The sequence below is a fragment of the Salmo salar genome, chromosome 01, assembly GCF_965601325.2.
Source record: "Salmo salar chromosome 01, fSalSal1, whole genome shotgun sequence".
Lineage (NCBI taxonomy): Eukaryota > Metazoa > Chordata > Actinopteri > Salmoniformes > Salmonidae > Salmo > Salmo salar.
In genome coordinates, this window is record NC_138291.1 from 181,714,422 (window position 1) to 181,731,386 (window position 16,965).

The 16,965-nt window shown below is 44.1% G+C and overlaps 1 protein-coding gene across 1 annotated transcript in view; it reads right to left on the reverse strand.

Annotated features, from left to right (window-relative positions):
- LOC106572677 (angiopoietin-1 receptor) overlaps positions 1–16,965 on the reverse strand; it is a 96,955-nt gene that overhangs the window by 17,707 nt on the left and 62,283 nt on the right. The window contains exons 10-15 of the mRNA XM_082957020.1: positions 16,615–16,759; positions 15,819–15,977; positions 12,502–12,636; positions 4,333–4,445; positions 3,289–3,370; positions 1,727–1,825 (exon numbers count right to left, since the gene is read on the reverse strand). Of these exons, the coding sequence (XP_082813146.1) occupies positions 1,727–1,825; positions 3,289–3,370; positions 4,333–4,445; positions 12,502–12,636; positions 15,819–15,977; positions 16,615–16,759 (733 nt within the window). The remainder of the gene's footprint in view (positions 1–1,726; positions 1,826–3,288; positions 3,371–4,332; positions 4,446–12,501; positions 12,637–15,818; positions 15,978–16,614; positions 16,760–16,965) is intronic.

Consider the following 16,965-nt stretch of genomic DNA (forward strand, 5'->3'; position numbering starts at 1 on the left):
GTATAGACACCATAGAGGATATAGGATAGTATAATATAGACACCATAGAGGATATAGGATATACTATAGTATAGACACCATAGAGGATATAGGATAGTATAGTATAATATAGACACGATAGAGGATATAGGATAGTATAGACACCAGAGATTATATAGTATAGTATAGACACCAGAGAGGATATAGGATAGGATAGTAGGGCCATGTCTGGATGAGCCTGCAGGAAGGGTACCACATGAGGGAGGAGGATGTCTTCCCTGTAACGCACAGCGTTGAGATTGTCTGCAATGACAACAAGCTCAGTCCGATGATGCTGTGACACACCGCCCCAGACCATGACGGACCCTCCACCTCTAAATCGATCCCACTCCAGAGTACAGACCTCGGTGTAACGCTCATTCCTTCAACGATAAATGCGAATCCGACCATCACCCCTGGTGAGACACTTTTTGCCAGTCGAGCGACGGTGGGTTTGTGCCCATGGGCGACGTTGTTGCCAGTGATGTCTGGTGAGGACCTGCCTTACAACAGGCCTACAAGCCCTCAGTCCAGCCTCTCTCAGCCTGTTGCGGACAGTCTGAGCACTGATGGAGGGATTGTGCATTCCTGGTGTAACTCGGACAGTTGTTGTTGCCATCCTGTACCTGTCCCGCAGGTGTGATGTTTGGATGTACCAACATTGCAATTTATTGCCCTGGCCACATCTGCAGTCCTCATGTCTCCTTGCAGCATGCCTAAGGAACGTTCACGCAGATGAGCAGGGACCCTGGGCACTCTCTTTTGGTGTTTTTCAGAGTCAGTTGAAAGGCCTCTTTAGTGTCCTAAGTTTTCATAACTGTGACCTTTATTGCCTACCGTCTGTAAGCTGTTAGTGTCTTAACGACCGTTCCACAGGTGCATGTTCATTAATTGTTTCAGGTTCATTGAACAAGCATGGGAAACAGTGTTTAAACCCTTTACAATGAAGATCTGTGAAGTTATTTGGATTTTTATTAATTGTCTTTGAAAGACCAGGGTCCTGAAAAAGGGACGTTTCTTTTTTTGCTGAGTTTAGTATCGTATAGTATTGACACCAGTGAGAATAGTATTGACACCAGTGAGAATAGTATTGACACCAGTGAGAATAGTATTGACACCAGTGAGAATAGTATTGACACCAGAGAGGATATAGTATAGACACCAGAGATGACAGTATACTATAGACACCAGAGAGGATATAGTGTAGTATTGACACCAGCGAGGATAGTATACTATCCTCTCTGGTGTCTATAGTATACTATCCTCTCTGGTGTCTATAGTATACTATTCTATATTATACTATTCTATCTATCTTATAGTTCTGTGAGCTTGTGTGGCCTACCACTTCGCGGCTGAGCCGTTGTTGCTTCTAGACGTTTCCACTTCACAATAACAGCACTTACAGTTGACCGGGGGCAGCTCTAGCAGGACAGAAATACGACACACTGACTTGTTGGAAAGGTGGCATCCTATGATGGTGCCACGTTGAATGTCACTGAGCTCTTCAGTAAAGCCATTCTACTGCCAATGTTTGTCTATGAAGATTGCATGGCTGTGTGCTCAATTTTATACACCTGTCAGCAACAGCTGTGGCTGAAATAACAGAATCCACTAATTTGAAGGGGTGTCCACATACCTTTGTATATATATATATAGTGTGAGAGAACAGACTTAAGTGTTCCCCAGCTACTGTCCTCCCAGGTCTTACCGTTGCTGAGTGTCCATGCAAAGACAGGCTGGATGTGTTGTCCCACTGACACCGTCATCATCCTCACCCTGCACTCATACTTGTGTCTGGGCTTCAGCTCTGTCAGAAAACAACAAACCCATTACATTACTGTCCTAAAAACGTGATGTAAATGCATGACAATATCAGAGTACACTATATCAGTTCAGTAAATTCATGACAATATTAGAGTACACTATATCAGTACAGTAAATTCATGACAATATTAGAGTACACTATATCAGTACAGTAAATTCATGGCAATATTAGAGTACACTATATCAGTACAGTAAAATTCATGACAATATTAGAGTACACTATATCAGTACAGTAAATTCATGACAATATTAGAGTACACTATATCAGTACAGTAAATTCATGGCAATATTAGAGTACACTATATCAGTACAGTAAAATTCATGACAATATCAGAGTACACTATATCAGTTCAGTAAATTCATGACAATATCAGAGTACACTATATCAGTACAGTACATTCATGACAATATCAGAGTACACTATATCAGTTCAGTAAATTCATGACAATATTAGAGTACACTATATCAGTACAGTAAAATTCATGACAATATTAGAGTACACTATATCAGTTCAGTAAATTCATGACAATATTAGAGTACACTATATCAGTTCAGTAAATTCATGACAATATCAGAGTACACTATCTCAGTTCAGTAAATTCATGACAATATTAGAGTACACTATATCAGTTCAGTAAATTCATGACAATATTAGAGTACACTATATCAGTACAGTAAATGATTGACAATATTAGAGTACACTATATCAGTACAGTAAATGCATGACAATATTAGAGTACACTATATCAGTACAGTACATTCATGACAATATTAGAGTACACTATATCAGTACAGTAAAATTCATGACAATATTAGAGTACACTATATCAGTACAGTAAATTCATGACAATATTACAGTACACTATATCAGTTCAGTAAATTCATGACAATATCAGAGTACACTATATCAGTTCAGTAAATTCATGACAATATTAGAGTACACTATATCAGTACAGTAAATTCATGACAATATTAGAGTACACTATATCAGTACAGTAAATTCATGACAATATTACAGTACACTATATCAGTTCAGTAAATTCATGACAATATCAGAGTACACTATATCAGTTCAGTAAATTCATGACAATATTAGAGTACACTATATCAGTACAGTAAATTCATGACAATATTAGAGTACACTATATCAGTTCAGTAAATTCATGACAATATTAGAGTACACTATATCAGTACAGTAAATTCATGACAATATTAGCGTACACTATATCAGTACAGTAAATTCATGACAATATTAGAGTACACTATATCAGTACAGTAAATGCATGACAATATTAGAGTACACTATATCAGTACAGTACATTCATGGCAATATCAGAGTACACTATATCAGTTCAGTAAATTCATGACAATATTAGAGTACACTATATCAGTACAGTAAATTCATGACAATATTAGAGTACACTATATCAGTACAGTCCTCCTCACCTGTCAGCTGGACGCCTGTCAAGTTGGAGGGGATCTGGTAAATCTTCACATTCCCAGGGTCAGAGCTCGGAACACATTCCACCTGAGAATGGAATCATTTTTTATTTATTTTTATTTCACCTTTATTTAACCAGGTAGGCAAGTTGAGAACAAGTCCTTTATTTAACCAGGTAAACTAGTTGAGAACAAGTCCTTTATTTAACCAGGTAGGCAAGTTGAGAACAAGTCCTTTATTTAACCAGGTAGACCAGTTGAGAACAAGTTCTCATTTACAATTGCGACCTGGCCAAGATAAAGCAAAGCAGTTCGACAACATACAACAACACAGAGTTACACATGGAGTAAAACAAACATACAGTCAATAATACAGTAGAAAAATAAGTCTATATACAATGTGAGCAAATGAGGTGAGATAAGGGAGGTAAAGACAAAAAGGCCATGGTGGCAAAGTAAATACAATATAGCAAGTAAAACACTGGAATGATAGATTTGTAGTGGAAGAAAGTGCAAAGTTGAAATAGAAATAATGGGGTGCAAAGGAGCAAAATAGATAAATATAAATATACATCATGTTTATCTGAAGCCCTGTGATAGACTAGCATCCTGTCCAGGAGGTGTACTGGAACATCAAGCTGCCTCACCACAGAAACAGGAGATAGACTAGTGTCCTGTCCAGGGGTTGTACTGGTACATCAAGCTGCCTCACTACAGAAACAGGAGATAGACTAGTGTCCTGTCCAGAGGGTGTACTGGTACATAAAGCTGCCTCGCTACAGAAACAGGAGATAGACTAGCATCCTGTCCAGGGGGTGTACTGGTACATAAAGCTGCCTCGCTACAGAAACAGGAGATAGACTAGTGTCCTGTCCAGAGCGTGTACTGGTACATGAAGCTGCCTCGCTACAGAAACAGGAGATGGACTCCTGCCCTACGGACCGTTATGGATCGGACAAGGCTACTTAGTAAAATGTTTTTGTGTATGTGACCCAAATAGAACCCACGACCCTGGTGTTTCTAGAGCTTTAACCAACTGAGACCTCTTACCTGGAAGGTCCAGTCTTCCTTGGGAGACCCAGACCCAATGACACGGTCCCAGGACAGGCCCAGGGATGTCTGGGATACAGGAACAAGCCTCACCCCCGAGGGGAGTGGGTGATCTGAAGGAGTGGGAGGGTTAGGGGAGAGAGAGTGAAAGATGGGGAGAGAGAGAGAGAGAGAGAGAGAGAGAGAGAGAAAGATGGAGAGAGAGAGTGAAAGATGGGGAGAGAGAGAGAGAGAGAGAGAGAGAGAGAGTGAAAGATGGGGAGAGAGAGAGAGAGAGAAAAAAAGATTCTTGAGGTCAGGGATATGAAATCAAATCAAATCAAATGTATTTATAAAGCCCTTCTTACATCAGCTGATATCTCAAAGTGCTGTACTGAAACCCAGCCTGAAACCCCAAACAGCAAGCAATGTAGGTGTAGAAGCACGGTGGCTAGGAAAAACTCCCTAGAAAGGCCAAAACCTAGGAAGAAACCTAGAGAGGAACCAGGCTATGAGGGGTGGCCAGTCCTCTACTGGCTGTACTGGGTAGAGAGGAACCAGGCTATGAGGGGTGACCAGTCCTCTACTGGCTGTACTGGGTAGAGAGGAACCAGGCTATGAGGGGTGGCCAGTCCTCTACTGGCTGTACTGGGTAGAGAGGAACCAGGCTATGAGGGGTGGCCAGTCCTCTACTGGCTGTGCCGGGTGGAGAGGAACCAGGCTATGAGGGGTGGCCAGTCCTCTTCTGGCTGTGCAGGGTGGATATTATAACAGAACATGGCCAAGATGTTCAAATGTTCATAGATGACCAGCAGGGTCAGATAATAATAATAATCACAGTGGTCGTAGAGGGTGCAACAGGTCAGCACCTCAGGAGTAAATGTCAGTTGGCTTTTCATAGCTGATCATTCAGATAAACTGAGATCCTGCCATAGGTCAGTTGATTCGGTAGTGAAATGCCTTGGCTGCACCCTGTTCTTCTCTGGGGTTAGCTATTTACAGTGCATTCTGAAAGTATTCAGACCCATTGACTTTTTACACATTTTGTTACGTTACAGCCTTATCGTAAAATGTATTAAATATTTGTTTCTTCATAAAATCTACAAACATTACCCCATAATGACATCACAATACCCCATAATGACATCACAATACCCCATAATGACATCACAATACCCCATAATGACATCACAATACCCCATAATGACATCACAATACCCCATAATGACAAAGCAAAAACAGGTTTTTTTTAATTGCAAATTTAAACAAAAATGTAAAACAGAGATATCACGTTTACATAAGTATTTTCATTGCCCCCCCCCTCCCCCTCTCCCCCCCTCCCCCCCCTCCCCCTCTCCCCCTCTCGACACCGCTGCTACTCTCTGTTGTTATCATCTATGCATAGTCACTTTAATAACTCTACCTACATGTAAATATTACCTCAACTAACCGATACCCCCCTGTATGTATAGTCTCACTATTGTTATTTTACTGCTGCTCTTTAATTACTTGTTACTTTTATGTCTTATTCTTATCCGTATTGTTTTTAAACTACATTCTTGGTTATATTATATTATTGTTATATTATTGTTGGGGCTCATAAGTAAGCATTTTACTGTGAGGTCTACTACACCTGTTGTATTCAGCATTTCACTGTAAGGTCTACTACACCTGTTGTATTCAGCATTTCACTGTGAGGTCTACTACACCTGTTGTATTCAGCATTTCACTGTAAGGTCTACTACACCTGTTGTATTCAGCATTTCACTGTGAGGTCTACTACACCTGTTGTATTCAGCATTTCACTGTGAGGTCTACTACACCTGTTGTATTCAGCATTTCACTGTAAGGTCTACACCTGTTGTATTCAGCATTTCACTGTAAGGTCTACTACACCTGTTGTATTCAGCATTTCACTGTGAGGTCTACTACACCTGTTGTATTCAGCATTTCACTGTGAGGTCTACTACACCTGTTGTATTCAGCATTTCACTGTGAGGTCTACTACACCTGTTGTATTCAGCATTTCACTGTGAGGTCTACTACACCTGTTGTATTCAGCATTTCACTGTGAGGTCTACTACACCTGTTGTATTCAGCATTTCACTGTGAGGTCTACTACACCTGTTGTATTCAGCATTTCACTGTAAGGTCTACTACACCTGTTGTATTCAGCATTTCACTGTGAGGTCTACTACACCTGTTGTATTCAGCATTTCACTGTGAGGTCTACTACACCTGTTGTATTCAGCATTTCACTGTGAGGTCTACTACACCTGTTGTATTCAGCATTTCACTGTGAGGTCTACTACACCTGTTGTATTCAGCATTTCACTGTGAGGTCTACTACACCTGTTGTATTCAGCATTTCACTGTGAGGTCTACTACACCTGTTGTATTCAGCATTTCACTGTGAGGTCTACTACACCTGTTGTATTCAGCATTTCACTGTGAGGTCTACTACACCTGTTGTATTCAGCATTTCACTGTAAGGTCTACTACACCTGTTGTATTCAGCATTTCACTGTGAGGTCTACTACACCTGTTGTATTCAGCATTTCACTGTGAGGTCTACTACACCTGTTGTATTCAGCATTTCACTGTAAGGTCTACTACACCTGTTGTATTCAGCATTTCACTGTAAGGTCTACTACACCTGTTGTATTCAGCATTTCACTGTGAGGTCTACTACACCTGGTGTATTCAGCATTTCACTGTAAGGTCTACTACACCTGGTGTATTCAGCATTTCACTGTGAGGTCTACACCTGTTGTATTCAGCATTTCACTGTGAGGTCTACTACACCTGTTGTATTCAGCATTTCACTGTGAGGTCTACTACACCTGTTGTATTCAGCATTTCACTGTAAGGTCTACTACACCTGTTGTATTCAGCATTTCACTGTGAGGTCTACTACACCTGTTGTATTCAGCATTTCACTGTGAGGTCTACTACACCTGTTGTATTCAGCATTTCACTGTGAGGTCTACTACACCTGTTGTATTCAGCATTTCACTGTGAGGTCTACTACACCTGTTGTATTCAGCATTTCACTGTGAGGTCTACTACACCTGTTGTATTCAGCATTTCACTGTAAGGTCCACTACACCTGTTGTATTCAGCATTTCACTGTGAGGTCTACTACACCTGTTGTATTCAGCATTTCACTGTGAGGTGTACACCTGTTGTATTCAGCATTTCACTGAGAGGTCTACTACACCTGTTGTATTCGGCATTTCACTGTGAGGTCTACTACACCTGTTGTATTCGGCATTTCACTGTGAGGTCTACTACACCTGTTGTATTCAGCATTTCACTGAGAGGTCTACTACACCTGTTGTATTCGGCATTTCACTGAGAGGTCTACTACACCTGTTGTATTCAGCATTTCACTGTGAGGTCTACTACACCTGTTGTATTCAGCATTTCACTGTGAGGTCTACTACACCTGTTGTATTCGGCATTTCACTGAGAGGTCTACTACACCTGTTGTATTCAGCATTTCACTGAGAGGTCTACTACACCTGTTGTATTCAGCATTTCACTGTAAGGTCTACTACACCTGTTGTATTCAGCATTTCACTGAGAGGTCTACTACACCTGTTGTATTCAGCATTTCACTGAGAGGTCTACTACACCTGTTGTATTCAGCATTTCACTGAGAGGTCTACTACACCTGTTGTATTCAGCATTTCACTGTAAGGTCTACTACACCTGTTGTATTCAGCATTTCACTGAGAGGTCTACTACACCTGTTGTATTCAGCATTTCACTGAGAGGTCTACTACACCTGTTGTATTCAGCATTTCACTGTAAGGTCTACTACACCTGTTGTATTCAGCATTTCACTGAGAGGTCTACTACACCTGTTGTATTCAGCATTTCACTGAGAGGTCTACTACACCTGTTGTATTCAGCATTTCACTGTAAGGTCTACTACACCTGTTGTATTCAGCATTTCACTGAGAGGTCTACTACACCTGTTGTATTCAGCATTTCACTGAGAGGTCTACTACACCTGTTGTATTCAGCATTTCACTGAGAGGTCTACTACACCTGTTGTATTCAGCATTTCACTGAGAGGTCTACTACACCTGTTGTATTCAGCATTTCACTGAGAGGTCTACTACACCTGTTGTATTCAGCATTTCACTGTGAGGTGTACACCTGTTGTATTCAGCATTTCACTGAGAGGTCTACTACACCTGTTGTATTCAGCATTTCACTGTGAGGTCTACTACACCTGTTGTATTCAGCATTTCACTGTGAGGTCTACTACACCTGTTGTATTCAGCATTTCACTGTGAGGTCTACACCTGTTGTATTCAGCATTTCACTGTAAGGTCTACTACACCTGTTGTATTCAGCATTTCACTGTAAGGTCTACTACACCTGTTGTATTCAGCATTTCACTGTGAGGTCTACACCTGTTGTATTCAGCATTTCACTGTAAGGTCTACTACACCTGTTGTATTCAGCATTTCACTGTGAGGTCTACACCTGTTGTATTCAGCATTTCACTGTGAGGTCTACTACACCTGTTGTATTCGGCATTTCACTGTGAGGTCTACTACACCTGTTGTATTCAGCATTTCACTGAGAGGTCTACTACACCTGTTGTATTCAGCATTTCACTGTGAGGTCTACTACACCTGTTGTATTCAGCATTTCACTGAGAGGTCTACTATACCTGTTGTATTCGGCACATGTGACTAATAACATTTGATTTGATTTGATGTGAAGTATTCAGACCCTTTACTCAGTACTTTGTTGAAGCACCTTTGGCAGCGATTACAGCCTCGAGTCTTCTTTGGTATGATGCTACAAGCTTGGCAGACCTGTATTTGGGGAGTTTCTCCCATTCTTCTCTGCAGATCCTCTCAAGCTCTGTCAGGTTGGATGGGGAGCATCGCCGCACAGCTATTTTCATGTCTCTCCAGAGATGTTCGATCGGGTTCAAGTCCGAGCTCTGGGCGGGCTACTCAAGGACATTCAGAGACTAGTCCTGACTAATCTCCCAGTCCCTGCTGCTGAAAAACATCCCCACAGCATGATGCTGCCACCACCATGCTTCACTGTTGGGATGGTGCCAGGTTTCCTCCAGAAGTGACGCTTGGCATTCAGGCTAAAGAGTTCAATCTTGGTTTCATCAGACCAGAGAGCCTTGTTTCTCATGGTCTGAGAGTCTTTAGGTGCCTTTTGGCAAACTCCAAGCGGTCTGTCATGTGCCTTTTACTGAGGAGTGGCGTCCGTCTGGCCACCCTACCATAAAGGCCTGATTGGTGGATTGCTGCAGAGATGGTTGTCCTTCTGGAAGGTTCTCCCATCTCCACGGAGGAACTCTGGAGCTCTGTCAGAGTGACCATCGGGTTCTTGGTCACCTCCCTGACCAAGGCCCTTCTCCCCTGATTGCTCAGTTTGTCCGGGCAGCCAGCTCTAGGAAGAGTCTTGGTGTTTTGGTACCCTTCCCCAGATCTGTGCCTCAACACAATCCTGCCTCGGAGCTCTACAGACAATTCCATTGACCTCATGGCTTGGTTTTTGCTCTGACATGCACTGTCAACTGTGGGACCTTATATAGACAGGTGTGTGCCTTTCCAAATCATGTCCAATCAATTGAATTTACAACAGGTATTGAATTTACCACAGGTGGACTCCAATCAAGTTGTAGAAACATCTCAAGGATGATCAATGGAAACAGGATGCACCTGAGCTAAATTTCAAGTCTCATAACAAAGGGTCTGAATACTGATGTCAATAAGGTTTTTCTGTTTTATATTTTTAATATGTTTTCGCTTTGTGTGTAGATTGATGAGGAAATTGTTTTTTTTCCACAATTTTAGAATAAGGCTATAACGTAACAAAATGTGGAAAAAGTCAAGGGGTCTGAATACTTTACGAACGCACTATAACTCAGAGGCAGTAAGTCAGGTTTCTGTTAGGCCTCCATGTGTCGTTAGTAATGTCCAGATTAATTCCCTTGCTAATGTCCACCTGAGGTCGGATTTTAAAGAGAATGGGATGATTCTTACCCAGCGTCTGGGTTACTGAGGTGGATTACTGTGGTGGTTACTATGGTGGTTCCTAGGGTGGTTACTAGGGTGGTTCCTAGGGTAGTTACTAGGGTGGTTCCTAGGGTGGTTCCTAGGGTGGTTCCTAGGGTAGTTACTAGGGTGGTTCCTAGGGTAGTTACTAGGGTGGTTCCTAGGTTAGTTACTAGGGTGGTTCCTAGGGTAGTTACTAGGGTGGTTCCTAGGGTGGTTCCTAGGGTAGTTCCTAGGGTGGTTACTAGGGTAGTTACTAGGGTGGTTCCTAGGGTAGTTACTAGGGTGGTTCCTAGGGTAGTTACTAGGGTGGTTCCTAGGGTAGTTGCTAGGGTGGTTCCTAGGGTAGTTGCTAGGGTGGTTCCCAGGGTAGTTACTAGGGTGGTTGCAAGGGTGGTTACTAGGGTGGTTCCTAGGGTAGTTCCTAGGGTGGTTCCTAGGGTAGTTACTAGGGTGGTTCCTAGGGTAGTTGCTAGGGTGGTTCCTAGGGTAGTTACTAGGGTGGTTCCTAGGGTAGTTACTAGGGTGGTTCCTAGGGTAGTTACTAGGGTGGTTCCTAGGGTACTTGCTAGGGTGGTTCCTAGGGTAGTTACTAGGGTGGTTCCTAGGGTAGTTACTAGGGTGGTTCCTAGGGTAGTTACTAGGGTAGTTACTAGGGTAGTTACTAGGGTGGTTCCTAGGGTAGTTACTAGGGTGGTTCCTAGGGTAGTTACTAGGGTGGTTCCTAGGGTAGTTACTAGGGTGGTTACTAGGGTGTTCCTAGGGTAGTTACTAAGGTGGTTCCTAGGGTAGTAACTAGGGTGGTTCCTAGGGTAGTTACTAGGGTAGTTACTAGGGTGGTTCCTAGGGTAGTTACTAGGGTGGTTCCTAGGGTAGTTACTAGGGTGGTTACTAGGGTGGTTCCTAGGGTAGTTGCTAGGGTGGTTTCTAGGGTAGTTGCTAGGGTGGTTCCTAAGGTAGTTACTAGGGTGGGTCCTAGGGTAGTTATTAGGGTGGTTCCTAGGGTAGTTACTAGGGTAGTTACTAGGGTAGTTACTAGGGTGGTTCCTAGGGTAGTTACTAGGGTGGTTCCTAGGGTAGTTACTAGGGTGGTTCCTAGGGTAGTTACTAGGGTGGTTACTAGGGTGTTCCTAGGGTAGTTACTAGGGTGGTTCCTAGGGTAGTTCCTAGGGTAGTTACTAGGGTGGTTCCTAGGGTAGTTACTAGGGTGGTTCCTAGGGTAGTTACTAGGGTGGTTCCTAGGGTAGTTACTAGGGTGGTTACTAGGGTGTTCCTAGGGTAGTTACTAAGGTGGTTCCTAGGGTAGTAACTAGGGTGGTAACTAGGGTAGTTACTAGGGTGGTTCCTAGGGTAGTTACTAGGGTGGTTCCTAGGGTAGTTACTAGGGTGGTTCCTAGGGTAGTTACTAGGGTGGTTACTAGGGTGGTTCCTAGGGTAGTTGCTAGGGTGGTTCCTAGGGTAGTTGCTAGGGTGGTTCCCAGGGTAGTTACTAGGGTGGTTCCAAGGGTGGTTACTAGGGTGGTTCCTAGGGTAGTTACTAGGGTGGTTCCTAGGGTAGTTACTAGGGTGGTTACTAGGGTGTTCCTAGTGTAGTTACTAAGGTGGTTCCTAGGGTAGTTACTAGGGTGGTTCCTAGGGTAGTTACTAGGGTAGTTACTAGGGTAGTTACTAGGGTGGTTCCTAGGGTAGTTACTAGGGTGGTTCTTAGGGTAGTTACTAGGGTGGTTCCTAGGGTAGTTACTAGGGTGATTACTAGGGTGTTCCTAGGGTAGTTGCTAGGGTGGTTCCTAGGGTAGTTACTAGGGTGGTTCCTAGGGTAGTTACTAGGGTGGTTCCTAGGGTAGTTACTAGGGTGGTTCCTAGGGTAGTTACTAGGGTGGTTCCTAGGGTGGTTCCTAGGGTGGTTCCTAGGGTTGTTACTAGGGTGGTTCCTAGGGTGGTTCCTAGGGTGGTTCCTAGGGTTGTTACTAGGGTGGTTCCTAGGGTAGTTACTAGGGTTGTTCCTAGGGTAGTTACTAGGGTGGTTCCTAGGGTAGTTACTGGGGTGGTACTTACCACAAAACTACAGTTAGTTAATTTTAATTATATTATTTTTACCAAGCCATTCTAGTTCTATAGTTTTTCTGGGTTCTTCTATAGTTCTCACCAAGCATCTGTGTGGAGAAGCTGGCCTCTGGCCCGGGAAACCCCGCCCCTCCGGCGCCATGGCGACTCAGCTGGACGAAGGTGGTGTAGTGGGTCATCGGAGACAGGTTCTCTAGCTTCACCACTGGGCCAACCACTGAGAGAGAGAGAGAGAGAGAGGTAGGGGAGAGAGACAGACAGAGAGAGAGAGAGGTAGGGGAGAAAGGGAGAGAGAGAGAGAGAGACAGAGAGGGAGAGAGAGAGAGAGACAGAGAAGGAGAGAGAGACAGAGAGGGAGAGAGAGAGAGAGAGAGAGAGAGACAGAGAGGGAGAGAGAGAGAGAGAGAGGGAGGCAGGGGAGAAAGGGAGAGAGAGAGAGAGAGAGAGACAGGGGGAGAGAGGGAGAGAGAGAGAGAGAGGGAGAGAGAGAGAGAGAGATGGGAAAACGGGAGAGAGGGAGGCAGGGGAGAGAGACAGACAGGGAGAGAGAGAGACAGGGGGAGAGAAGGAGAGAGAGAGAGAGAGAGACGAGGAGAACGGGAGCGAGAGACAGAGAGAACAGAGAGAGAGAGGGAGAGAGAGAGAGAGAGAGAACAGAGAGAGAGAGGGAGAGAGAGAGAGAGAGAGGCAGGGAGGGAGGGAGAGAGACTTTTATTTTATTTTTTATTTCACCTTTATTTAACCAGGTAGGCTAGTTGAGAACAAGTTCTCATTTGCAACTGTGACCTGGCCAAGATAAAGCATAGCAATTCGACACAAACAACAACACAGAGTTACACATGGAGTAAAACAAACATACAGTCAATGATACAGTAGAACAAAAGAAAACAAAAAGTATATATACAGTGAGTGCAAATGAGGTGAGATTAGGGAGTTAAGGCAATAAATAGGCCATGGTGTCAAAGTAATTACAATATAGCAATTAAACACTGGAATGGTAGATGTGCAGAAGACGAATGTGCAAGTAGAGATACTGGGGTGCAAAGGAGCAAGATAAATAAATAAATACAGTATGGGGATGAGGTAGGTAGATGGGCTGTTTACAGATGGGCTATGTACAGGTGCAGTGATCTGTGAGCTGCTCTGACAGCTGGTGCTTAAAGCTAGCGAGGGAGATATGAGTCTCCAGCTTCAGAGATTTTTGCAGTTCGTTCCAGTCATTGGCATCAGAGAACTGGAAGGAAAGATGACCAAAGGAGGAATTGGCTTTGGGGGTGACCAGTGAGATATACCTGCTGGAGCACGTGCTACAGATGGGTGCTGCTATGGTGACCAGTGAGCTGAGATAAGGCGGGGCTTTACCTAGCAGAGACTTATAGATGACCTGGAGCCAGTGGGTTTGGCGATGAGTATAAAGCGAGGGCCAGCCAACGAGAGCGTACAGGTCACAGTGGTGGGTAGTATATGGGGCTTTGGTGACAAAACGGATGGCACTGTGATAGACTGCATCCAGTTTGCTGAGTAGAGTGTTGGAGGCTATTTTATAGATGACAACACCGAAGTCGAGGATCGGTAGGATGGTCAGTTTTACGAGGGTATGTTTGACCAATGAGTGAAGGATGCTTTGTTGTGAAATAGGAAGCCGATTCTAGATTTAATTTTGGATTGGAGATGCTTAATGTGAGTCTGGAAGGAGAGTTTACAGTCTAACCAGACACCCAGGTATTTGTAATTGTCCACGTATTCTAAGTCAGATCCGTCCAGAGTAGAGATGCTGGACGGACGGGCAGGTGCAGGCAGCGATCGGTTGAAGAGCACGAATTTAGTTTTACTTGTATTTAAGAGCAGTTGGAGGCCACGGAAGGAGAGTTGTATGGCATTGAAGCTCATCTGGAGGTTAGTTAACACAGTGTCCAAAGAGGGGCCAGAAGTATACAAAATGGTGTCGTCTGCGTAGAGGTGGATCAGAAACTCACCAGCAGCAAGAGCGACATCATTGATGTATACAGAGAAGAGAGTCGGCCCGAGAATTGAACCCACAGACAGAGGGAGAGAGAGAGGGTGCTCATCACTCACATGCATCAATGACTCCGTGTGACGATGTTGACAAAAGTTTCTAAACGTACAAAGAAAGTAATACTTGGAAGAACACAGGAAGAGAACCTTCTGGAAGCAGTAACACAATAACATCCCTCAGGGAGACGATATCATTCTAATTGTTCAGTACAGTCGTGATAACAACTAGTGGGATGAAGTTTCAGGAAACATTTACTGAAGCTCACAGGAATGTGATATCATTTAGCACATCATTGTATACCCTTTGAGACCAGGGTCCATATTCAAGAGGGGTGCTTCAGGTCCCCCCCCCTTACCCATAAAACCTTATTCATTATGATCGAAAAGGCTACGCCCGAGTGGCACCGCGGCCACACTACAGCCTGGGGGTCATTACCGGCCGTGACCGGTAGTCCCATAGGGCGGCGCACAATTGGCCCAGCGTCGTCCGGGTTAGACGAGGGTTTGGCCACTGGGCTCATCGCGCTCTAGTTGAACGGTGTTTCCTCCGACACATTGGTGCAGCTGGCTTCTGGGTTAAGCGGGCGGGTGTTAAGAAGCGCGGTTTGGTGGGTCATGTTTTGGAGGACGCATGATTCGACCTTCGACTCTCCCGAGCCCAATGGCGGAGTTGTAGCAATGACACAAGATCATAATCACGAAAAATTATGAAAAGGCTACGCTGAAACTGTTGGTGAATACAGGCCCAGGCTTTACAGGCTCAAGCTTTACAGGCCCAGGCTTTACAGGCCCAGGCTTTACAGGCCCAGGCTTTACAGGCTCAAGCTTTACAGGCTCAGGCTTTACAGGCCCAGGCTTTACAGGCCCAGGCTTTACAGGCCCAGGCTTTACAGGCCCAGGCTTTACAGGCTCAAGCTTTACAGGCCCAGGCTTTACAGGCCCAGGCTTTACAGGCTCAGGCTTTACAGGCCCAGGCTTTACAGGCTCAGGCTTTACAGGCTCAGGCTTTACAGGCCCAGGCTTTACAGGCTCAGGCTTTACAGGCTCAGGCTTTACAGGCCCAGGCTTTACAGGCCCAGGCTTTACAGGCCCAGGCTTTACAGGCCCAGGCTTTACAGGCCCAGGCTTTACAGGCTCAGGCTTTGACTTGATGTGTAGAATAAGAAATGTAGGCTAGAACTGGGTAACAGCAGGTAAGAGTTCATGTCTGTATTGTACAGTACAGGTAAGAGTTCATGTCTGTGGTGTACCGTACAGGTAAGAGTTCATGTCTGTGGTGTACAGTACAGGTAAGAGTTCATGTCTGTATTGTACAGTACAGGTAAGAGTTCATGTCTGTATTGTACAGTACAGGTAAGAGTTCATGTCTGTGGTGTACAGTACCTTCAACGGTCTTCCATACAGAGGTATTGACCTGCTTGTAGATGACCTTGACAGAGGTCACCGGTCCATCTCCTGTATACGGCTCCTTATTGACCAACACAACCAGGTGATGCGGACCACTGCCGTTCAACATGGGAGGATTCTGGGGCTTTGGAGGGACTGAGAGAGAGAGGAGAGAGAGAGAGAGGAGAGAGAGAGAGAGAAGAGAGAGAGAAGAGAGAGAGAGAAGAGAGAGAGAGAGAAGAGAGAGAGAGAGAGAGAGAGAGAGAGAGAGAGAGAGAGAGAGAGAGAGAGAGAGAGAGAGAGAGAGAGAGAGAGAGAGAGACAGAGAGAGAGAAGAGAAGAGAAGAGAAGAGAAGAGAAGAGAAGAGAAGAGAGAGAGAAGAGAGAAGAGAGAGAGAGAGAGTAAGAGAGAGAAGAGAGAGAAGAGAGAGAGAAGAGAGAGGAGAGAGAGAGAGAGAGAGAGAAAGAGAAGAGAGAGAGAGAGGAAGAGAGAGAGATAAGAGAGAGAGAAGAGAGAGAGAAGAGAGAGGAGAGAGAGAGAGAGAGAGAGAAAGAGAAGAGAGAGAGAGAGGAAGAGAGAGAGAGAGGAAGAGAAGAAACAACTGACCCAATTCACATTCACAAAATACTTATGGGGGGGAAGTATCAGAGGAGAGGTAGTTTCCCAGACCCAGACTAAACCTAGCCTCAGACTAAAAATCAATCTCAATGGAGATTATCCATTGAAAGTACTGTAGTCTAAAACTAGGAATAATCTGAGTTTTGGGGAAATTTGATTTTGTGATTTTCTTACCTTGGACAATAACCATGAAGTATCTCTGTGCCTGCCCTGCTGGAGTTTTCACCTGGCAGATCCAACGACCAGTATCTCGTTCAGTGATTTTATCAACCCTAAACGTAGACGTGGTCTGATCATCCACCATATCAGTGTCAAATGCCTAGGAAAATTATACATTTATTAAGCATTTGATTAGAACATATGGCTAAATGCAGTGATTGCTAATAATAGCTAATGCTAATGATTTTTTCCATCATCAAATTCACTTCCATCTACTTAAGGATACACATCTATACAACTAAAATAACTAACTGATCTGGGACCAGACTACCTCTTACATAGCCTGGGAGTGACAATGACCGTAGG